Source organism: Fonsecaea multimorphosa (assembly GCF_000836435.1).
Source record: "Fonsecaea multimorphosa CBS 102226 unplaced genomic scaffold supercont1.53, whole genome shotgun sequence".
In the NCBI taxonomy this organism is placed as follows: Eukaryota; Fungi; Ascomycota; class Eurotiomycetes; order Chaetothyriales; family Herpotrichiellaceae; genus Fonsecaea; species Fonsecaea multimorphosa.
The window spans coordinates 20,633-43,576 of NW_015971687.1; the positions used below are offsets into that span (position 1 = coordinate 20,633).

The 22,944-nt window shown below is 53.3% G+C and overlaps 6 protein-coding genes across 6 annotated transcripts; 1 reads left to right on the plus strand and 5 right to left on the minus strand.

Moving 5' to 3' along the window:
* Positions 1–921: 921 nt before the first annotated feature.
* On the minus strand, positions 922–3,621 carry Z520_12304 (uncharacterized protein; the record flags this gene model as incomplete). The annotated part of the gene is made up of 2 exons (XM_016782790.1): positions 922–1,194; positions 1,246–3,621. 2 exons carry the CDS (start codon positions 3,619–3,621, stop codon positions 922–924), a joined length of 2,649 nt encoding a protein of 882 aa, XP_016626100.1.
* Positions 3,622–4,430: 809 nt separating this feature from the next.
* On the plus strand, positions 4,431–5,287 carry Z520_12305 (uncharacterized protein; the record flags this gene model as incomplete). The annotated part of the gene is made up of 3 exons (XM_016782791.1): positions 4,431–4,594; positions 4,655–5,185; positions 5,236–5,287. 3 exons carry the CDS (start codon positions 4,431–4,433, stop codon positions 5,285–5,287), a joined length of 747 nt encoding a protein of 248 aa, XP_016626101.1.
* An 817-nt stretch (positions 5,288–6,104) lies between these two features.
* On the minus strand, positions 6,105–7,642 carry Z520_12306 (uncharacterized protein; the record flags this gene model as incomplete). The annotated part of the gene is made up of 2 exons (XM_016782792.1): positions 6,105–7,215; positions 7,284–7,642. The coding sequence occupies 2 exons, from the start codon at positions 7,640–7,642 to the stop codon at positions 6,105–6,107; spliced, it is 1,470 nt and encodes a 489-aa protein (XP_016626102.1).
* A 501-nt stretch (positions 7,643–8,143) lies between these two features.
* On the minus strand, positions 8,144–10,457 carry Z520_12307 (uncharacterized protein; the record flags this gene model as incomplete). Its single annotated transcript, XM_016782793.1, has 2 exons — positions 8,144–10,062; positions 10,430–10,457. 2 exons carry the CDS (start codon positions 10,455–10,457, stop codon positions 8,144–8,146), a joined length of 1,947 nt encoding a protein of 648 aa, XP_016626103.1.
* Positions 10,458–11,766: 1,309 nt separating this feature from the next.
* On the minus strand, positions 11,767–12,519 carry Z520_12308 (uncharacterized protein; the record flags this gene model as incomplete). The annotated part of the gene is made up of 3 exons (XM_016782794.1): positions 11,767–11,940; positions 12,003–12,153; positions 12,236–12,519. 3 exons carry the CDS (start codon positions 12,517–12,519, stop codon positions 11,767–11,769), a joined length of 609 nt encoding a protein of 202 aa, XP_016626104.1.
* A 1,161-nt stretch (positions 12,520–13,680) lies between these two features.
* On the minus strand, positions 13,681–15,710 carry Z520_12309 (uncharacterized protein; the record flags this gene model as incomplete). The annotated part of the gene is made up of 4 exons (XM_016782795.1): positions 13,681–14,935; positions 14,987–15,119; positions 15,178–15,402; positions 15,458–15,710. 4 exons carry the CDS (start codon positions 15,708–15,710, stop codon positions 13,681–13,683), a joined length of 1,866 nt encoding a protein of 621 aa, XP_016626105.1.
* Positions 15,711–22,944: the final 7,234 nt, after the last annotated feature.

Here is a 22,944-nt window from a genome sequence, read left to right on the forward strand (position 1 = left end):
GGTAAAGCCATGGAAGAAATGGAACAGATGGAATACAGGCGGCGAGCCAAATGGAGCAATTCAGTAGGTAATAAGAACTGGATGATGACGGGCTGCTGCGGAGTTGCAAGTTACCCAAAGGTTTACGAGAAACTTGAACGGGACCGAGACCGAGTGGTAAGAAGGTTTAATATTTTTGTCTCTCGCAACCAGCTGCGGACGAGCCGCTCTTCCGTGATGTCAGTGATGAGATGGTGATGATCGGGAAGAGACGGTACAGTATGCGTGTAGGCTATACATCTGCTGGGCGGTAACTTGTAGCAAGGTGAGTTCCGCGACGAGTCAGGGTCTAGGCCGCCAACTTCACCGACATTTGGCGAGGTCGTAGCATGCGAAAGTCATGGAAAGCAATGCCTGGTTTTTTTTTGTTTGATTTTCTCCCGGAGGAATTCAGGCCACGAACAAACGCTAGAAACCAACCGGCACGCATTTTGTTTGGCGGGGGAATTGTCGCAACACATGAGGCCGGCGCGCTATGCATACAGAGGGTTTCTTCCCCGCAGCCAATGGTGACGAGCGAGTACGAGGATGGGTCCGAGGGGAGGGGCAGGCATTCCATTTGCGACACGGAGGCCTGAGATGGGCGCAAGAATTCCGGGATATGGCGAGGTGGAAGGGCGATGGAGAGGCAGATATGGACACGAGCGTCGATGTGAGAGTCAAACAGCTCGAGTACATGAAGACACCCTCAGTGCAGGACTCCGATCAGCTCGTCGTGCTTGCAAATATGTGCGCATCTATGTATACCTATCTAGCACACAACTGTCAGGGGTATCAACGAATTCTGCTATGCAAACCCACCGCATGTCAACTCGTGGACATGTCCCAACATTTCCTGTACCCAAAGTCGTATGTCGTACGTTGTAAGTCTAAGTCGTATGCTCATTGCAAGTCATGCTGCTTCACTGTCTCGAGCACCGCCGCAAACCGTTCTGTAAACCCCGTTGACGAGCCGCCTTCTTCCCCAAGGGCCGCTTCGACAGTCTGGAGATGATCGAGGAACGTGTCCGCAGCTGCGAACAGCGGCGAAAGTCCCTTCCCTTTGAGGGATTGTGATATCCGCTCGCGTGCAGTCGGATCGAGGCACAGTGTGCATAGCAATGCGGATATATAGCCAAAGGCGACCAGGATTTGAGTCTGGTCAATGGTCAAGGCCTGCACTCGTCAGCGTCCCGACTTTTTCATGTGTTAATCAGGAACTCGTACCTCCGACGTCTGGTCAACATGGCTGTTAAATATGTCCACCAGCCCGTCCACCATATTCTTCCCGCTCGCCGTCAACCTCAACATCCGCGATCTGGCTGAATCCGCGCATTCGGCGAAATTTAAAAGACATCCAACAGCCAGAATCACAGATTCAAGTTGCGCATGGTCAATCTCTTGCTCCTGCGATGCACGACTTGCTAGCGACAGAAAGCGGTCGTCGATGACCTGAAAGACGGCGCAAACGAGGTGTCCGTCAACCAAAACATCACAAGTCGTCGCATCGTTGTTGCTCAAGCTAACAATGAGCCGAAGGCACGAGTGCTCAATCTGCCGCTGGGCCTGACGAGCCTCCTTCATGATACTGGCCACGCTCTCGCCTAGTTCCGTGATGCGGGCAGTCGACAGGTGAGACCCGGTCACCTCGTGGTTTGCACAGGCAATCCCCAGCAACGACAGCAGAAGTCGAATCGTCTCTAAATGTTTGGCCATGCCACCGCCTTCAACCATATCCTGCGCCTTGGCTAAGTTCGAGAGAATCTCGTCAAGGAGTGCTCGTGGCAGCTTCGGAAATGGTTCTTTGAGGCCGATAAGAGTTCGCAGAGTAGATTCTACAGAACCAAGCATGGTTCTGTTAACAGCCACACAGGTTTGGCCCGAAACTTTCGACCTCTTCTCCTCAAACTCCGTAATGTCCTTAACAAGAACCTTGGACAGATTCTGACTTCGGTCTTTTGCAACTTTGGTTAATGACCTAGGTTCCGAAACCAGACGTGGAGGTAGCTTGTAAAGCGCATTCAACATCTGGAGGACGACCCTTGGCGACGAACTTTCGGCCACAACCATGCAATGGATAACTAGAACCATCAACGTCGCGCTGACCTCGTCTAAGGATGCGTTCGCACAGTCCATGAGGCGCTGGAGGCCACCGGAGTCTTGGAAATGACGCAGAAAAGACAATTCGTCCAACTTGGAAACAAGCTGCAGGAGCCCTGGAATGCGTCGTGACTTGGAACTTGATTCAACGTCTTCCAAGATGGTATCCAGTTCTAAGTCGAACTTTCTGATTGCGCCTCCGCGTCTCAACTCGTGGATGCTTTTGATCCGGCTGAAAGGCTCAGCTTCATCACTGTCATCATTGTCTAGTTCCATTTGCGACGTCACCCTGGTGAAATTTAAAGCCTGCGAATAGATTTCTTGTGAAGATGGCTGACTGTTTGGCGCCGAAAGGCTCTCCAAACTGTCGGCCATGTTGCTCAAGTACGACCTTTGCTTAGCATAAGTGGCTCTAGGACGTCCTGAAGGAGCGGCAACGGAGACACTGGATGGCTTCTCTTCTTGGTCAGAATTGTTCTTCGCAAGACGAGTTGCTGAAACCTTTCCAAGTGGTGCAACACTATCATTTGGTTGATTAGAGCGTTGCTCTTGTGATAGAGTATGGGAGGATGTGTTGATGCTTTGGGCACCTGGAGCGTCCAGCCGGTCAATTAACCGAGTTCGCCCTGTCCTGGCAGGCTTACTAGAGGAATCCCCCATGTGCTCGTCCTCGGATGAAACATGCAACCTTTGCGAGCTTGAATCAGGTGTCAGACGCAGGGCAGTCAGGTGGAGATCACTTGGAGAGGGCGAGACCATAAGACTGTTGTCTGAGGCACGTCTTTTCCTCTTCGGAGTGCTCCTCCGTGACGGTCGTGATTTGGTGGATGAATCTGACTCTTCCAGAGACGAGACACCGGAGACGTTGGGTTGGTGCGAATGAGATGCGTTTGGAGGGACAAGCTTGCCAGGAGAAGCCGATCTGCCACTGGCGGCGCCCTTGGCTGGTCGCTTCAGTTCACGAGCAACATTTGTTGATTTGGAATGTTCAATCGCAACGTTCGCGTTCACCAACTTGGGTTGCAGCTTCTTTTTGGCACTCTCGTTCAGCATACGCAGTCCTTTTGTCTTCGACATGGTGATATCGGACTCTCTATCCACCTGCATGTCATTTCTCGGTTGATTTGGCTTGACGGACGCTATCTTTCTCTTCTTCAAGGCGCGCTTAGGTTTGAGCCAGGTGGGCTCCTCCTCAGAGGAATGTAGGTCGAACATAGTAGAGGATTCGGTCGCAATGAGAGGCGATGGGACGGTTCCAGCCGATGAATCCTCCTTTGTATCGCCCGAAATATTTATGGCTGCTTCTCTTAACTCATTCTGAAGCTGAATATGAGGTGTGTTGGTGGCTTGCCGGGGTCGAGAAAGCACTGGGGCACAGGGAGTCAACGTTGGCGGGTTCTCGACCGGTGTTTGCGCAGCGATATCAAAGATGTCGTGTACTCGGGCCTTTCTCGCGCCTTTGCCATACAGATTCCCCCTCCGACGTGCTGCAGGGACATCCATGATGCCTACTGGCGACTGGGCGCAGAAATAGTTGATTCATTCGAAGTCCTGGTTGCCTTAAAATAGGCGCGACAGGTGTGAAAGCTGTCTCATGCGTCTCAGGTACCGCGTATAAGACGAAGGGTACAAAGGGTCATTGTCTGATGACAAACTCAGTGCGTGTGTAGCCAGCTCCGGTGTTTGAGCTTGGATCGAAAAGTTGAAAACTGCATTGCCATGAGTTGCAGGGTTGGAGATCGACGGCGCCGGAGGGTGATCCTGGTGCGGGGTGATGTCAACCGATAAACAAACGTACACCTTGAAGTTGGGACGGAGTGTTTACCACCTAGGGTACGGAGTACCTATACGAGGTGCTTGGGCGGCGCCCGGCCAGTCTAGTGCCTGGAACTGACCGTCAAAAGGCGCCCAGAGGGGAGGGTCACCACGCCCGGAACGCTATTCGTAGTCAAGTCTCGGCACCACTTTCCTTAACCAATTTCTTCGGCCGGTTCCCCAGAGCTTGTGCCATCATCTGGATCCAGGTCCGGGTCCTTGAACGAACAGTCCATGCGGTTGCACGATGCACACCCATAGACTACCTGCCTCTGTATCCATTCCTGGTGAATTTCAAGCTCTATGAGGCCGCCCTGTTCTCCGTTCACGCCGTAGCAACATACGGATCTTCATTCAGGCTTCACGAGCTCTCCCCCACTTCGACAGACATTATCTGAAACCCAAGTGATAACCTGCGGTCTCCTTCCTCCCAGGTCACGCGAGCAGCCAGATCCCTATCCTTTCCGCTGTATACCACAGTATATTGCTTGTTGGTTATGGCTTCAATCTCGCGAGCCAACGGGGTGCAATCACCCGCTGTGGGCGTTGGGCCTGCTTATCGTCCAGAGGAGGAGAAACCTACCGCCACTGTCTCAAAAAGCGTCCAGCAAGAAAATGTCCACGTCTTGCCCCAAACTCCCCAGCTGATTGCTCTTCTGACGTGGGTACTCTAAAGAACTTGGGGCGATCGAGACAAGAGTGGCTGACTGGTTCGATCAAGCATGATTCGAGACAAGAACACCCAGCGAGCGGACTTCATCTTCTACTCCAATCGTATCATTCGTCTTCTGGTCGAAGAAGGCCTCAACCATCTTCCCGTCGTCGCACATACCGTCACATCTCCTGTTGGCAAAGACTATGTTGGGGTGAAATTCGAGGGGAAAATCTGCGGTGTTTCCATTATGCGAGCAGGAGAGTCGATGGAGCAGGGGTTAAGAGAATGTTGCCGTTCGGTTAGGATAGGCAAGATCCTGATCCAGCGCAACGAGGAAACAAGCAAACCAAAGCTGTTCTATGACAAGCTGCCCCCGGACGTTGCCAATCGATGGGTGCTGCTCCTGGATCCGATGTTGGCAACCGGTGGTAGCGCAATCATGGCCGTTGAGGTTCTGAAGAGCAAGGGCGTGCCAGAAGAACGTATTTTGTTCTTGAACCTGATTGCCAGTCCTGAAGGGATTGAGAACTTTGCCACAAAGGTGCCCAAAGTCAGGGTAATCACGGCTTTTGTCGACCAAGGTCTCAATGACCAAAAGTGAGTCTTTCGTATGGGCTGTGTGAAAGTTGTGCAACTAACTCCCGCAGCTATATCGTCCCCGGCCTCGGTGACTTCGGCGACCGCTTCTATACCCTGTGACGAGCAATATCATGAAAAGAGGCTGGTGTCCAACTTTCTTCTTAACCACTTGATTTTGTCCAGTTCACGCACCGTATGGAAAGCGTTCGGTGGTGGTGGGTTATATTCTTGACGACCGGAGCACAAGAATGACTCAAGAACGACGAACGGATGTGAAATTTGAAAGGGCGCGCTCCCAGAGCTCCGCAGTGTCACGAGACGCCGACGGAACCTAAGTGTTCCATTAGCTTGTGAGTCATAGAAGCGGCTCGACTTGGACGAGGGCGGGAGACCGAACACAGCTGGGCGTTGGATGTTTTCAGGAAGTGGATGATGGAAAGAGCTGCATTTTGTGAAAGAAACCAATGACCTGTACAAGCACCTCATCTCCCAGCCTCCGTTCTGCTCCGATATTTACATAGCCTCCAGCATTGTTGAATCCTCAGACCGCGGAAAGCCGTTGATGCACGCCCCATATGCGACTCTCGCTGAACGCCCTGTGAGTTGCTAGCTGGCTGGTTGAAAGCCGTGTCTGTGCCATACAATTCCCGGAGCTGCGCCTCCATTGCCATCTTCTAATATCTTTTCCTCTATCGTATTTTTTTTCGGTTGGGTCTTTTTTCCCGATTAACTCCCATGTATTTTCAAATTTCGTTTCTGGAAAACCCCAACTCATTAAACCAATAATAGGATATGAGGCTTGATCCTTGACCATTTTGCCTTTCTTCCTCTTTTGCTTGATGGGCGTGTAGAAGCCGAACGGGGCGTCTCGCTCGTTGCGTGGTATAGTAAGTATGGACACCCGGGTCACCTTGAGGCCTGGTCTGGTGCATGTTGTTCAGTAGAGGATCCTCGTGAGGATCTTCTCCTTGACGCCCTCGAGCTCGGCATACAGCTCTGCGACCTCGTTCTCCTTGACGTTGCTGATATCGGCCATCAGGTACGCGACCTCGCCTCTACTATCGGTCATCTGCTTGTCGACGTTGTGGTCACCCAGCAAGTGGTTGACTCTCCTCAGCACACCGGGGACATTTTGATGGATGAAGATGACGCGAGCGTGGTCGGGTTCGTCCATGGTGAGGGAGCGCAGGGACACTTCGGGCATGTTGACGGCGCCGACGGTTACTCCTTCGTTGACGTAGCGGACCAGTGCTTCGGCGACCTCGATGCCGATGGCCGACTGGGCCTCCTCGGTCGATCCGCCGATGTGCGGCGTCAGGATGATGTTTTTCAGGGATTGCAGGTCCTCCGCCCAGGGGTTGAGGCCGTTGTTGAAGTAGTCGCCGTTCCCGCCCGGTTCCGCAGGGTACACGTCCAGCGCGGCACCGGCGATGTGACCCGAGCGCATCGCGTCAATCAGCGCGGGAATGTCCACGACTGACCCCCTCGAGGCGTTGATGAGGTAGCTTCCCTTCTTCATGGTCTCCAGCTCCTTGGCGCCGATCATGTTCATCGTCTCCGGCAGCTCCGGGACGTGGCAGGTTACAAAGTCGGCGTCCTTCAGGAGATGTTCGAGGGTGGGCACTTGACGTGCGGTGCCCAAGCCCATCAGGTTCACGACGTCGTAGTATATCACGTCCATGCCCATAGCCTCGGCCAGGACAGACAATTGCGACCCGATGTGCCCGTAGCCGATGATGCCCAGCGTCTTGCCACGAATCTCCCAACACCGCGCAGAGACTTTGTTCCACGTGCCGCGGTGCAGTTCATTGGAGCGATCGCCCAGTTGGCGAGCCAGCGCAATGATTTCGCAGATGACCAGTTCGGCGACGGAGCGCGAGTTGCTGAAGGGCGAGTTGAAGACGCATATCCCGTGCGAGGCGGCGTATTTCAGGTCGACTTGATTTGTGCCGATGCAGAAGCAGCCGATCACAATGAGATTCTTTGCTGCGGCTAGCACGCGGGCAGTGAGCTTTGTCTTGGAACGGATGCCGATGACATGTACATCCCTAGACAGTAACGTCAGTCATGAGGGGGGCAGGACACAGGAAGATCCTTCCAGCATGAGGTCTCTTACTTGATCTTCTCAATCAACTGATCCTCCGGTAAGCTCGATTTTAAAAACTCAACCTGATACCCTTGGCCCTTTAATATATCCCGCCCCGTCTGATTGACATTCTCCAACAGCAGAATCTTGACGTCCTGTTCGCGGAAGGGTTTTAATTGCTTAGGCTGAGGCCCCGTTATTGTTCGTCTGAGGTTAGGAGAGGTACCACTGATGTTGTCGACGCCAAAGGACACTTTGCGGTGGTGGAAGGCGTCAATGGGGGAGGTGGACATGGAGAGACTGCGCGAAACTTCGCGACGAAGAGTGTTCTCCGGCTGCTCGCCATTTTGCTGGATGCGAATGCCTTCTGAGAGGTGCGACGCAGGCATAATGACAAGGTGCACGTCAAATGTCAAATCGTGGCTGGAAAGGAGAGAATAGTGCTTGGTGGTGTCAGCAACCGACCGCGGACAAACACAGACAGGACGCGGAGAGAACACAGCCAGGTCGATTGGTACGTACGAGGTAAATCAATGACTCCTCCCCGCGGGTTGCGGGACAAAATTTTGGTGTCGTCGGCCTATGACGTGACTTTTTCTCGTATTCAGCCTTGTCCGCAAGGCTGAGAATTCTATTGGTCAGTTTCCCGAATATCTACCTACGTACCTTAATTACCTAGTAGGTACATGTATTCAAGGGGCACGCGAGGGGCGACGAGGCTGAGCTGTATAAGCGGTTGACCTCAATCCCGCGATGCAATCATAATCCATTGGCGAGATTGGCCTAAACTCGCTATCTGCCGCAACAGATTTTCGGCCAGTTCCTGACGCTCTGGTCTGATCAGTGCTGGCCTTCTGTATATCTCGCCCACTGATTTGAGACCGGCGAGGTCAGAGCTCCATCTGGTGGTCTTCGCCCTGAGCTTCTCCCTGTTGTTGCTGAGAACTTTTGAGCGTTTCCATCTTCTCAATCTCTCCTCGCGGCACCTCGTGTCGGTTGATCCAGCTCAGGATCCTCCATATCCCGACAAGCAATTCCTTTCTTTGCTCAACATCAAACAGATCCAGCCACGGGCTCCTGCTCACGTAGAGAACATGTTCTTGCCGCTGGTGCACGTCCGCCTTGCTTGCCGTCTCCTGCGACTCAGCCCGTGCATCTACCTGCCCGCCGGTCTCCAGCCAGTCCAGATACTTCTCGTGCACACTCAGCTTCAAAATGCACGCGTGATGGTTTGCGGCCGATATCATGAAGATGTCGTCCCAGCCAGGCGGCCCTTCATCTTGACTTTGCTTACCAATTCTCCGATGGATCACCTTCTCGTCCCAATAGGGGCCATTTGGGCGGACTTTCAACCACTCTTGATACCACTTCCGCCGTAGGGGCGGGACATACATCAGTCGTCTCCCGTCTTTATATTCAGCCTTGTCTTTCGGCGAGGCGCCCGCTTCACCACTTTTCTTCTTCTTCTTTGGCCTCTCGCTAGGTGACGCCGGACCCGACATTAGGTCTTCTGGTTTGAGATTCTTCAGGTCGGCTGCAGCGGCGGCCTCTGCCTTCCTGCGTTCCTCTTCTTCTTCCTCCCGCTTTCCAAGTTGTAGTCGCCTTTCGCCCGGACTCCAGCTTGGATCTTCATCCTCAAAGACTTCGCTTGCAAGCTGGCCCCATCTCGTCTCGCCACCACCCCATCGGCTCTTAATAGCCCACCACTGATGCTCGCCCGGTTCTTTGGATAGCGTCTGCCCTTCTCGTGCTCTCTGCTTTGCGAGCATCAACATGCCGCCGATTTCGCGAAATAGATCAAACTTTTCGCCCACAAAATCACTCGTCGCGCTCAGGAGCCCGTCCCTCGACTTGAATCTTACCTCGTGTCTGCAATGGACTGCCATCACAGGCCCTTCCACCATCCTCGCCCTCAAAAGCTTCGTATCAGTCGGTAACTTTGCAACGCAAAAATTATAGGACACAGATGGGATATTGATGTTGTGAATTCTCAACTTCTCTCTCGGGCTCACGTCGTAATCTCGGCAGTTGAATTTGTGGACGGCCATTTTCAAAAGATTCCTCACTGCCGAAACTCGGGTACCAGGGCTCATCTGCTCGCCGTTCCCGAGGCGCTGTCCCTTGTATACCTGCTTCATCTTTGGGCGGCTAGGCATCTCGAGGGGGAACATGGGTGCTTGACTGTCAGGTGAGTGGTTGTGATTTGCCGTTTGCCCAATTTCTTGCCCAGAACTCTGTGAGTTCTCGACAGGATCTTGCATCTCAATATCAGTTGCGTTACTGACGCTCTTCTCGATATATTCGGTCTTCTGCTCGGTGTCCTTGGCCTGGTCTTCCGTGGCACTGGATTCAACCTCGTAATAATTATCTTTGCTATAGTCCCAGTACCGACTCATGTCCTCCAAACTAGCGAAAAAGTTCCTTGAGTATGCCAGGCGGGGTTTCTTCCTCCCTTCAAGAGGTGCAAGTCTGAGCACTTCTCGATACGCATCTTCATTACCGACTTCAAGTTCTTCGAGCATCGCTGTTAGATCATTGTCGTACAGCAGTGGACGTGAGTGGAATTGCTTGTTGGGCACCAACTCTGGAAGTGGAACATGTTGGAGCAGGTGGATATTGAGATGGGCGAGATGATCGTCGCGGATGTCGGGTAGTTTACGAATCGAAGCGAGCTCTCCACAGACGTTCTTGATGTGCTGCCGGGTCAACGGGCTGTTACAGCGTGGAGGGACGTAGTTGGGAAACTCCAGTGGAATAGGCTTTGGGGGCGGATTCCGTTCTCGCTCAAGAAGGCCATCTCCTCCGGCGCCTGTCACAGGTCAGTGCATGGCCAGTCATCCTCGGTCCAGATATGCGAAAAGTGAGGTGAAGAATCAGATGCGTCTGAACCGCCTGACTTGGGGTTGCAGAAGACCAAGTTCCCCCAAGGAACCAGACCCGGAGGTGGCATAACATATGTCTTGGATGGCGAACTTCAATCTGGTCCCTTGACACACCAGAAGACTCTGGGTCAAAGACACGACTCAGTTTGAGATTGTGTCAGAACAGATTGATTCGGTTCATGAAGTGGTTTTTGACAGAAGGTGGATTTGGAGCGTCAAGTTTCCGACGCCAGATACGTACACCGCTTCGTCGCAGCAGGACTTGGGCGACATCATGGTTCGATTTCCACTTACCAACTGCAGCCCAACTTACTCCAAACATGATGACAGGAGTGCCGTATCGAAGCTCTTACCATTCAGGTGCCGAATTTTGCGGAAGGCAGTCTCAACGGCCGTCCTGGGTCGCTCTCTGAGACCCAGGCGCCAGGTTTCTCTGGCTACTGCTCTCAAAAAATTGGCGGATGCTGCGTGGTGGGCGTTGAATATTTAAGTAGTATCGATGGTGCAGTTCAATCGGAAGCGGAACGGCACGAGGACAACCGTGACTTGCGGCATTCCCTAACGATATAACAAGGCTCCAAGTCGGAGCGCGGATGCGCAGATCTTCAGGCCGGAGTAGAAGTGACCATTTGGGGGATTCCGCACCAGCGCGAAGTCGAAATCAACCCAGTCAAATCTAGTGTGGCTTCCTGGGGGAAGGGAGCGAAGTTGGTCACACCTGGCGTTGCAGTAGTGGATGGTGGATGCAGAGGCACAGAGGGTGTGTTGCCAAGCTTAGAGGGCCATCTCGATAGGAACCTTGGAAGGCTTCGGTGACAGGGGCACCCAAGGGGCACTTGCATAGCGTTGCAGGTCGGTGTATGTACCTAGCACCCTAGGTACCTAGGTGCGCAGTATGCGGGTTGAATAGTGGCCGTGCCCAAGTGGACAAGTGGTGACAAGTGATGCCTCTTAGCCCGAGGATGCGCATTCAAGGTCTGATGGGAGGTTCGCCCGCCTGACCTGGCACTATCTGACACAGAGTGCTCAATAACGACGACGTCGCCGTCAAACTAGAGACACCTAATATTTAGGATGAAGCTTAGGGATAACGCTCGCGCTGTAACTTCAAGCAGATAGGAGACCCTCACGACGGAAGATACTAAGGCAACCTTGACTAATGCTTAATCACTTCAGTCGGCTCGCTGGTAGTGAGGGCACTGGAGCAGCATGCACCCCTCGAGACCCATCACCATAGTCCGATCAGCCTACCCGTGGTCTACTCTGAGGCAGCAATATCAAGGCGCTTTCGAGAAGCTTAGAAAGGTCCTGGAGATCGCAGCTGCGCAGAGGAAACCCGAGGAAAACCAAAGGAGGTACAAGTCACCTTGTTGATCCGGACTCCTCGTTGCTTTATCATGACGGCTATTGAAACCACTATCCCCCATATGAAGCCATGATTTCTATGCCAGGCTCATAGGAAGTTCCCTTCCCCATCGTGTTGGTTCAGCATCTCCGCCCAGGTGTGCACGCCGTCGTTGTGTGGGAGCATGTGGTTGAGGTTGCCCTCCACGCCAGGCTCACGCAACATGCTCAAAATGTTGCTCTTCACAATCACCTCACGTCCCTCTTCGCCAGGCCTTTCCAGCCCTCTATTCTTGCTCTTGCTGCTTGGCATCCTCCTCGGCTTCGCCAGCAAGTGCATTTCTCTTGGTCTGAATACGTTCCTGTCTCCGTTCACGAGCGGCCTTCGTCTTGGCACGTTTGGCATCCATTTCCTCCTTGAGGATTCTCTCACGTTGTTTCTCGGCCTTCGCCTTGTGGATCTGCGGTTGTACGTGTTAATTTCTGTTCCCGAAACGAGTATAAAAGGGGCGTGGAGACATACATGCTCAACCAAAGCACGCTTGTGCTTGAAGGTGTTACCCTTGCTCAATTGGTAGAGTTCGTGGTAGAGGTGCTTGTCGATTTTGCCCGCAGCACGGTACTTGACGAGCAGACGGCGAAGGACACGCAAGCGTCTCATCCATAGAACCTGGCTGTAAACCGATAGCCGTCAGCGGAAAGTTCTCCAGAGAGCGCCAATCGTTCCTTGCTCATAATGGGGTCGCTTCATCATACCTAGGCATTCGAGCATCCTTCGTACCCTTTCTCTTACCAAACCCTCGGTGTCTGCCAATTCTTCTCGCCGCATTCAACTCCCTCGCACGAGCCCTCGAATGCATCGCCACCGGCTTGCGGATGATGAGTCCATCACTGACCAATTTCCGGATTGTCTGTCGCGAATTGGCATTGGAAATTTCGTTGACTTCGTTGGGATCAAGCCAGATCTTGCGTTTGCCGCAGCCGACAACGGACGCCGCGAGGCGCTTCTGGGTGCGGAGGTTCGTCCTGCAAAGAACCATGTATCAGCGTCAAATCTTTCATAGTCCCGGTCAAGCACTTTCCACGGCCCAAAAGAACAGTGTCCGGGAGAAAGAGCCCAGAAATTGAAGCACTTGAGTTATCGCATAGAGCGAGCCGGACTTACATCTTGAGACGATGACTGGAGAGCGGTCGGTGTCGTGGTTTGCAGATAAACCTCGATCTCTTGGAAGAATCAAGTCAATCGACGGTAACAAATTCATGGTGCGGCCAAGCTTGGCACTATCCGCGCTAGTCCAGATCTGGCCAGTGAGGGGTACTATTATTATTTCGGTGTCTTGCTGAGCTTCCAGTTGCAGTGACTACTAGTACCTAGGTACTATTACTGGCTATCGACGACCTTACTTGGCAAGGCTCGCACTTGATACCTTAGGTACTCGCTAGGTATTTACTTCTACCTCGTGCTTGAATTGCCAAATGCTTGCGTGCTTTTCGTGGCGACGATATCTACCAGGTTCAGAAGCAAGAGACGCCGCATCATTACAAATCGAGCTTTTATTGTATTCGACATGTCATGAGTGGAAGTCCCACGATTGGGGAGACAGGAGCCATGAGCCATTGTTCCTGCAGCGCCTGACCTCTACTGCGCACCCGAGGGCAGTCCTAATCCTTGACACATGAAAATTAACGGGACTCTCTGAGTTGTACATGTCGTCGACAAGGCCCAGCAGCCGCATGTAGTCTTGCTCTCGTTCCCGCAGCCAAGAAAACATATCATCGGGCACCCTTCAGAATCATAGCTGTTCATCCGTCCCAAATCATAATCCATCCACGCGTATATCGTTCCCTCATACACAACAAGGAAGCAGAACATCTAAGCCCGCGAAATTCAACCCTGCCCCAAACGGCCGGAAATCGCAAAGAGAAAATCGTGATTTTCGCCATCTGCGAGCGCTCGAAGGAAATCGTTTCGTAAGGTCGTTAAAAGTCGAGGAGCAAACCGTGCACGCTTGTTCCGTTCGTTAGTCTTTAATCTTTTTGGCTCAAAAGGCCGTCGTAAATCTCGTAATCGCTTTTTGGAAATATATCGTGATGCGGCATTACCTCGAAAGTAGAGCCCATCGGAGGCGCAAGTCCACTTTTCCACTCGTCACACGTCTCCAACACCGACAAGAGTCTTTTGGACGAGAATATCAAGACGTTTACCGCTGTCCACCGGTTTTGATTGCTTGCATGTGGGGAGGCGTGTTGAGGGGCATGCTGTACGTGTCTTGTCGTGCTGTCTTGCGCCGTTTCGGATCGTAACCGTCGTATTCTCGGCTGCTGGGACGGTCTTGGTCATCGTCCTCTCGCCCTCGTTTCACCGAAGACACACTCGTGGGATGGCCGGCAGTCGCATATGTCGGATTCCCATAGCTGTCAGTTGGCCCTCCCTGCGGAGTACGATCCCGGCCGCCCATCACATTATATACATTGCTGGAAGTGGGAGGTCGGGGTGGAGTATTATAATCTCCTGTCCATTGTGGTTGACCTGCAGGCATGGTCCTTGGTGTCGCATGACCGGAGCCAGCCTGATGCGTTGGAGAGCCCGACATCTGCTCAGGAGACATGTGTGGATGCTCACCTGTGGCACTGTATGTATATTGCCGGCCCGTGCTGTAAGCAGAGGGATTCGCGCTCATGTAACCGCTGTCTGGATGGTCACTTTCATGTTGGGATGAATGGCTCTGAGCGGTATACGCATCAGGTTTCGGGTCATGCCCATCTGCTCCAGCACCAGCGCTTCCTGGGGCAATTGGTGGGCCCATATCAGTCTTCCCATACGGAACAGTCTGCATAGGCTGGCCGTACCGGCTTCCGTCAGGATGATGCGCATAACCGGTTTGAGAGCTGGGCGTAGTACTATAGTAATGTTTCGAATTCTCGTAACCTGACTGTCCTTGGTAAGTTTGCATCCCTGGCCCAGCAGTCCCGGGTGGAGTCGTCGCAGGCGTTGTAGGCATGGAACGAGCGTTGATGCCAGTGTCAATGGAAAGAGGCTGTGCTCCCGGTGCGCCATTCGTCAAGCCCTGGGTGCCCCAGTCGTATGAAGTTCCCTGACTGCTCATCCCCATCACACTCGACGCGCTCGTTGGAGGAGTCGGAAAGGTATGTGCACGGTCGATTCCCGGACGTGGTGCATTCGGATGCGGAGCAATCGAGTGCGGTGTGGGCGGAGCTTGAATTGGACCCGGCATGCTATTGTGATGCTGGAGTGACGGCGCCTGGGGTTGAGATGGACGAGTGGAATCGACACTGTCCATCCGACGGCGCTCTGTTGCTTGCACGACTGCATTGGTGCGAGACGCATTCTCAGGATTGTAGAGTAGACCGCCAATATTGTGCACGAAAAGTGGATACAGGAGATCTGTAATCTTTTCCTTATTGGCAAAATCAAGAGCACGTTCGAAAGGTATCCTGAACGAAATTAACAGACTGCATTAATGTTCAAGTATTTGGCAGACTTACCAAACTCCTTTCAGATGCATGGGCCCGATCTTAACCACATGTCGGGTCTTTTCAGACTTCAAGATGCCGTCTCGACGTCCCCGGGTCATTCCAGCAACATTGAGGAGCTTTGTTCCGTTGATGAAATGGTTATCTGCAAAACAAGTAAGCTTCATCTCATGTTGATACGCTGGTTTACAATCAGGCGTTACCTTCACGGCGAGCCACGCAAACCCCCTTAGCCTCCACTTGAAAGCACAGGCTACCTTCGTCTTCCCAGAGTGTGGCTGTTACCCTCGGTTTCATGCCCGGTGGAGCAATTTGGCCAGTAGTATCAAAAGGTTGCTGCTGTTGAGGGAACCCTTGGTTTGGAGCGGGCAGGCCCGGCGTTTGAGTCACATAAGAATGTTGAGGATTGGGAGCACCGGTCATGATAGCTTTTACGTCGTCAGAAAGGATACTCATTTGCCATCTCACGCGTATGGGTCTTACCAGGAAGTGAAGTGATCTGGGATACCTGCTGCGCCACCGGCCCAGTGGCAGACTGCGGAGAAGTAACACCGTTCGTATAAGCATAAGTCCCATAGCTCGGAGGCGGCCCGTAATGTGACGATGCGGGAATTGGAGGTTGTTGATAATGCTGATAATGGCCCAACGGCGCTGTAGAACCCGCGTGGGAGTATGAAGGTCCGGAAGATATGTGTGAGCCTGGATGCATATCCAGGTACGACTGCGTTTGATTCATTTTGGATCAATATGCGTCAACCACCAATATTTCCTCGATGAGTTGCGTCCGCCCAAAGCCAATCACAAGCAAAGGACAATACCTCCCCGAGATAGTTGGGTTTTGGAAGGTCTGAGAGCTTGAATCTCTCGCCTGCTGGATCAATCACTAGTGACACGGCTTCTTACGACTCAAAAGGCGCAGCCTGAACAACCAAAATCCACAAATATATCCCGTCTCTTAGCACAGTTCTCGGATTTTTGGGCTCGCGATAGATTAATCCGCAAGCGTCAAAGTTTATACACCGACTGTCCACCAAGGTAATGGTATCCAGGAAGTTCCAAGTCGAAATCGATCGTCGGATGGCTCCAGGTGAAATTCGAGCTTGTCGGAGGGTTTCCCCAGCGCACAGTCAAGCCTTATCGTCTATAGCCGGTATAGTCGTTAGCAACGCCGGCAATTTCTTCTTCAACAAAGAAGACCAAATTGCGGACGATGTTGCTGGGGGCATGCACGATTGGACGCAGTGACCGAGTAATCCAAGACGTTCAGGTGCCTCCCGAGTGTGAATACTCGCAGTAGCCGCGTATTTTCTGATGAGCTTTCCGGCGCGGGAACAAGGCAACGAAAGAGCGCCGTCAATGGGATCGCAAACTGCACAGGCGGACAAGATGTTAGCATGTATTTCATGACAGAGGTTGTGCAGCATGCAGGCACATGGAGCATGCAGCAAGATCAGCGAAAAAGTGGCAGCTCGGGTCAGATTGTTGTGCGGACTACTGTGCACGGGCAGCGGACTTTTTCGCTTCACAGAGGCTGATGGCAGACTTTTTTCTTCTTCCTCTTCTGAGCACATACCGAACAACCGGAGAACGCTTCTCAAACATGAACTTGAAGGGACAATCGTGACGCGCAATTAGGCCATGACTATTGACGGGCGGACAGCATACACCTGGATTGGGGGTTGCAGGAAAGATGGTTCAATGGAGATCTGGAGAAAAGAGGCAACGAGGTTTGGGAAGCAGGTAGGATGCAGAGACGCAGACGGTGTGCAGTAGCCGAGCGGGAGGACAAGAAGGTGTGCGCAGGTGGTGCATTAGAGCAAAATAGGCAGAGGGCCAGCAGGTCCAGAGGTCCAGAGGTCTAGAGGTCCAGAGCAGGGTGGAGGGACTGGGGGGGTGGGAGAGGGTGGTGTCAAGTTCAAGTCAAAGGCTAGAGGCCAGAAGCCAGAAGCCCAGCAAAGAGGCAAAGAACGGCGCCGAAGCCGCTATTCTCTTGATCCCATTGCACTCCTCACCCTCCACCCACCCCCTCCTCCAAGCAGCCTACAAGGGCTTGTCCGCTACCTGCGCCCGCTAACTGGCCACAACCCAGCGTGGGCGGTGCGTGATTGGCAACAGATTGTTCCTTAACCTGCCTAGGGGAGGTCTTCCCTGGCGACCCACTAACTCTAAAGCCCCAGCACATCCAGCAAGCCCGCAAGCCAGCAAGCCTGAGCAAGGCCCCAAGCTGCCCGCGCACTGCCCAGCAAAAGATGGTTCCACTCCCAACCATGGGCCTTTTTTGGCCCTACTACCCAGTCGCCAGTCGCCAGTCGCAGGTGGTCGGTGATCCATGATCCACTCCTCCACTCACACACAACCTCTCACCCTCGCACACAGACCATGCTCCCAGCGATCCCAAGCGTGCCGAAACTTGCGACTTTTGAACGCTCCACGAAAGGTCAAACAAAGACCCACGGCGGGCGGACGCAGGCTGCCAATCGCAGCCGGGAAACGGCTGGCTTGCCCTTCTTCCTCCGTTACGGAAGTTACTCTCCTCTTACAACGACGGCCCTTTTCGACCAGATAACGTTGCACCCTGCCTTTCGCGTCGGCGGGCTTGGGACAAACTTACAGTTACCATTGACCTTTGACGAGTCCTGGAATCTCCTGCCACCTGCCTCCTGCCAATTCCTTCCACGATAGCCTCCGAGACCCGTGGCTGATTCAGAAAGAGTCGGGAACGATGACGGGGTTAAGGGCTCAACTTACACAGTACGTACAATACGGCCAACAACCGAAGCCTAGGTGGGTAATATATTCGTCTTGTGCCAGGGATAACATACTCCGTACTCGGTACTGTGGTTAGTGCTCCGGCTCTGTACGTAGTGCTACGGGTAGGAGTTAGAATCCTTCTCACTGCGGAGCACTACGAGAACACGGCTTCCTTACTCGGAACTATGCAGTACTAAATTCTGATCAAGAGCCTTCTTGAAAGCTCTTAAGCGCCCAAGCTTGAGCCCCAGGCGTTCCCAGGTGCCAGCGGTGCGCCTTGCTGGCCAGAGGTGGATTCTTTGACCTCCCAAGCAGAAGCAACCATTGCGGACGGTCAGGCGCTTTTGGAGCCAGCACAGTACCCCGTACATACTTGTATGTGGAAAAAAGGGCAGGCCAGTTGTCGTCAACCTCAAAGGGCAAAAAATTCAATTCTTCATGCTACTCCTCCAGCCCTCCGAAAAGGGCGTCGCATCCAGTCAGCATCGGGTCCACCTAGAGATGGTCAATTGGATTGCGCTGCAAGCCACCAGGAGCACAACCGACCCTAAAGTCCAGGACTAGAACCATAACTGCGAATCCATCCTCACCACCTGGCACCTGGCATACTTCCTGCCCCCATACGGGTGCCGCCTACTCGTATGCCTATCAGTTCAGGCTCGGGAGAATCGTCACCTTATCACGGGCAGCCCCCAAGTTCCCCAACCATCGTCGTGTAAAAATCGCCTGGCCACCTCCTCCAGTCCGACTCCAGGGCCCACGTACCGCCCGAATGTGGATGTTTGGGGGGAGAGCGTCCTTCCTTTCCGTTCCAAGCACTTACCGTACACCTATTACTGTCTATCAAGAGTTGCGCCCTTTCGTCGGCCCCCCAGCTCCGGCCGCGAACAATCTCCAGTGCGACATCTGCTCCTCCTCTCACCTCACGAGCCTGTTTTGTTTCGCTCAGGATTCTCGTCTCGACGTTACTCAGTGGATGCTCATTCAAATTCTCAGGTCTGGATTTTAATTTGGTCGGTCTCGACGAAAAGGCTTGTGCCACAGTGTCGGACGATTTCCAGGTGGCACCAACCAACAGCAGCATGTCCCTCCATTGCTTCTCCCGGCGGAGTCGCGCTTAGTCCGGAACGGAGAGCCACGGTGCCCACCCTGGCATCCACCTGGAGTGAGGGGGGACGATGATAAGGTGATGATGAGCAAGGCCTCCATCCCCCTTGTTGCCCTGGTTGAGATGTTCCAAGTCCCCTGCTCCTTGTCGCTGACTTGCGGATGCTCGCCAGAATGTGCACAAGCCATCTTGCTTCAGCCCGCGGCAGCTCTCGCGTCGCAAACTCTGTTGCCCGACTCCGTCTTTCCCATGCCCTGAACGGCCACTCGATCCTGTGCCCAGTCGCGCAGGTCTTCCCGGTATCATGCCGCGACCTCCATCCTGGCCTCGGTTAGTAGACCACGAGTGCTCCCTGATGAAGGCCGGATTGGGCGTATCTGCCGGGTCTTCCAAGCGCTAAGGTGAGGTACAGCGGTAATCAGCTACGCCATCAAGTGTCCGAGCGCGTACCTAGTATCCACGAAGCTCGTCTAATATGTTACTACAGTCTATAGGAGGCTTGCGTATGAGAGCAGCCATGGCTCGCCGTCCATGCGGAGACAAGAGACATTGCAGAAGCAACTGCTTGCATTGACCCAAGTCTCAGACGTTCTGTACAACGCACTATTGTCTGACCCTGGCTTTCAAAAAGAACTCGTGAGTCGATTCAAGCCCTGTTCTCGGGGCGCTGATGGCATCATCTGTCAGCTTGTGGCTGGCCAGTGCGACTCGGGGTTCAAGTCACCACAAATTTCAGTTTTAGCTTGCTCCCTCTACTGCGCGTCATGGCCCAGCTCAAGTGCCTGCCTTACGGTCGACCAAAGACGGGCGTTTCCCCTCCCTCGCACGGAGTTGGGCTCCGGAATCTCCAAAGAAATAATGGTCTTCCAGCCTCATCAATTGATCAAGAGCATTGACAGAGCGTCTTTCGTGAATCTCATCTCCAGGCTTCTGCTCGCAATCGACCCCATCAGGTTGGACGTTGCTCATCCTTTGGTCAACAATTAAGAAGAGAGAGACCCGGATACTCCGGTAGGAATGATACAAAGTGGTTACCGGATGATAGTGGTATCTACAGTGCTACCCAGGGTCTGTGCGGCCGGCCGCCGATCCTCATCCATTCTATTTTCTGGAAAGAGGCTCAGGACCAAAAGCTACCAACCTCCTTTACCGGAACATTTAGACAAACCATGTTGGGGTCTCTGGAAAGTTCCAGACCAACGTCGTTACAGCACGTGTGCATTCAATCGCACACTCATCTTGACGACTGGCAATAGACAGCCGGCATCGTCAAATTAGAGATGCTTTGAAGATGCTCTATTGAGTGGCTGTTGGATGCTGAGCCTTCCCGTATACCGTCGGCAAGGGATCTTCTGCGAGACAGCTTGCTTGCATGCGGGGATGCAGACGGGGTGTTCCCGCTGTGCATGTGTATCCGCTATGAATTAAGGTCGCATTGCAGGTTGAATCTATCTGGATCCAAGATGCCAACCAGAGGCATGCAAATGCAAGATCACTGGGTTCCTGAGGCCACGATGCATGGACAATGCACCAACACCTGGTCAATATGCCCTTCCTTCTGAAAGCTTGAATTGCATGCTAGGCCAGGCTTCTACAGCAGATCTGCCGAATGTCCTGACGGTCCACATCGGCACCCGGCCTTCGTCCGATGACGGGACCATCATGTGCGCAGAGGCCCGGGGCCCATAGCGGCAAAAGAATTGTGGCACATGCGATTCATTGAGTATTTCAGCCTCCCGGCGATCAATGATACGGGTAAGGAGGGCATGACACCGCCGGCTTCTTTCTCTTGTGTCACAACGCCCAATGAGTGACGCCTCTTGTACAAGTAGGGACATCAAGGGGGTCTCGACATACGAGTGCTCCCCTCCTTCCCTGGATCAAATGGCAGAGGATCAAAGGAGATGGCAAAACGCAAAGGGAAGTCTGTTTCAAAGCGATTGGCATGGTGGCGAGTTTACAATTCGTACAAATGGCCAGCCGGCTTGCCGCCCACATCCCAACAAGTTTGATGTGTTGTCAATCCATGATTTGCAGAAGAAAATCCCAGCAGCCCACTCTGCGACTGGCTTTGACCAGCTTCGGCTCAAGCAGTCCAATCGCTGTCGTGGAGACCGGGTCAGCTTCGCCAGGATCACTCGATCAGCAATGATTACTCCGTCGAGCACGTATCCAGAAGTTCTTGAACGGGGTGCCTTATCCCTAGTTGTTTTCCAACCAAAGAGTTCTCTTGCTTCAGCTCCATGTGTGGAGTCCACGCCGTGACAAAAGGGTCTTTTTTTGCGAGCTGCTTCGGGACGCATTCGGCTTGGGGGGAGGCTGGGTCCTAGGGCGAGTCTTGGTGTCTGGGCCGATGTGCGTGTGCTGCCGGACACACCCTCGTCATGATGCCGCCATCCAAGAGCCTTACACTTCTGCATCTGCGATACTCAGCCTTCCTGTTCCGCTGTTGCATTGGTATTGCACTGCATCCCCTCTTTACTGCAGGTCTGCGATCTTGCATCGATCGCCTGTGCAGGACGCACTGCATTTGAGAAGTCTATGCCGATCCATTATCGTCGCGAGAGGGCTGTGCCCGGCTAGTAGCACCAACTCCCTCTCGCTTAGGTAGAGAAGAAGCAAACAGGCGAGGAACAGCAGCCCGTTCTGGAAAAGGCAAGACGACTCTTCCAAGTTCCAACAAGCCTCCCCTTGTTTTGGATTTGCAAAGATGGCCACTCTGGACTGGCTGTGATTGGGCCGACTACTTTCGGGAAAATCGACGGAAAGACATTTCCCCCTCCTCATGCACATCACAGTTGCATGAAGATCACTGCGAAGGCATTGCAGGTCCCAATACTTTGCGACAGGCCCTGAGGAAGGGAGGCGATCCGACGTTGCTCCATCAAATCTCGCAACAATCAAGGCAGGAATGTCTTGCATTGTCAGATCAAGCTCTCCAGTCTCACTTCTGATGCCCCTGGCACGGTACGAAAGGTACATTATGCCCGGTCAGCCCTGTTATACGAGGTGTGGGTTCGCTTTTCGCCTCGCCCCCTTGTCCCCACGAACATCCGTTGAAGGATCCTCAATCAGGCGCAACACTTTGGCGATCAGGGCCAACACCCTGATCAAGGAGTTCAAGACTTTGAGTCAAACCTTTGTTTATCGAAACAAGTGTCCCTTTCGAATCGGATCATCCCCAGCGCTGGGCAATCAACCTACAGTGCCCAAACGGCTAAAGACGTTCCACCTTCTAGGGATGGTGGATTATTTGCCACCGGAGCCACTGTCATACTGTCGGTCGGCATAGACACTGTGAGTGGTCCGCAACTCATTTGTCTGAGATGAAAGGGGACGACTACCATGTCCCGTGAAATTCAAGCCAGGTTGTTCCATCCCTTGCGTTTATGAAGACGTGCAGGTGAGGGTGCTGATGACAACGACGGCGTCAAGTTCACGATGCAGTCGTTGGCTTTCGACCAGAAGGAGGAACTCAATTTCTATGTCGATGCAGTTGCTTCCCCTTCGAAACCCCGAAGCGATCGCCCCCTGTATTCGCCGCCTTCCAGCCTTCCCCGAAAACTCGTTGCCAGATACTCGGGTCTAATTGGTGTCACAGTAAATGGCTGATGAATTTCAGAGAAGTTATCCCTTGGACCCAGTGTGAGACCCGGTACCCTTGTGCACTAACTGTTGTTCCTGGTTGCTGTGACCTGCTGGTGAATGGACACTGCGGCACCTCCAAGTGGCCAGCGACGCCGTCGATCTCGTACTGGTAGGTCTACGGAAGGATGCTACGAATCTCCACAGAAACAGCAGATCGACAGTGCTTGTCTACCATTGAACGTCACGGTGTGTATGATGGTGCAACGGCATCGATGGAGGCTCCAGACGCAACTACGGGCGGAACTGCCGTCGAGTCATAGACGGTATCTCAGTGACAATATGGGTGTGGCATTTGCGAAGATTGCTTCCACATCCATGGAGGCTACTACCTGCGACAACAATGCATGTCTCACGCACCGGGATGCTTTTTCAGGTGCCCTGCATCGGATGGTTTTGCCCCGTTGTTTCTCCCCCGGGGCCCTGTTGGTGCACTTCTCTGTTACCAGTCCATGTCAAAGTCGGA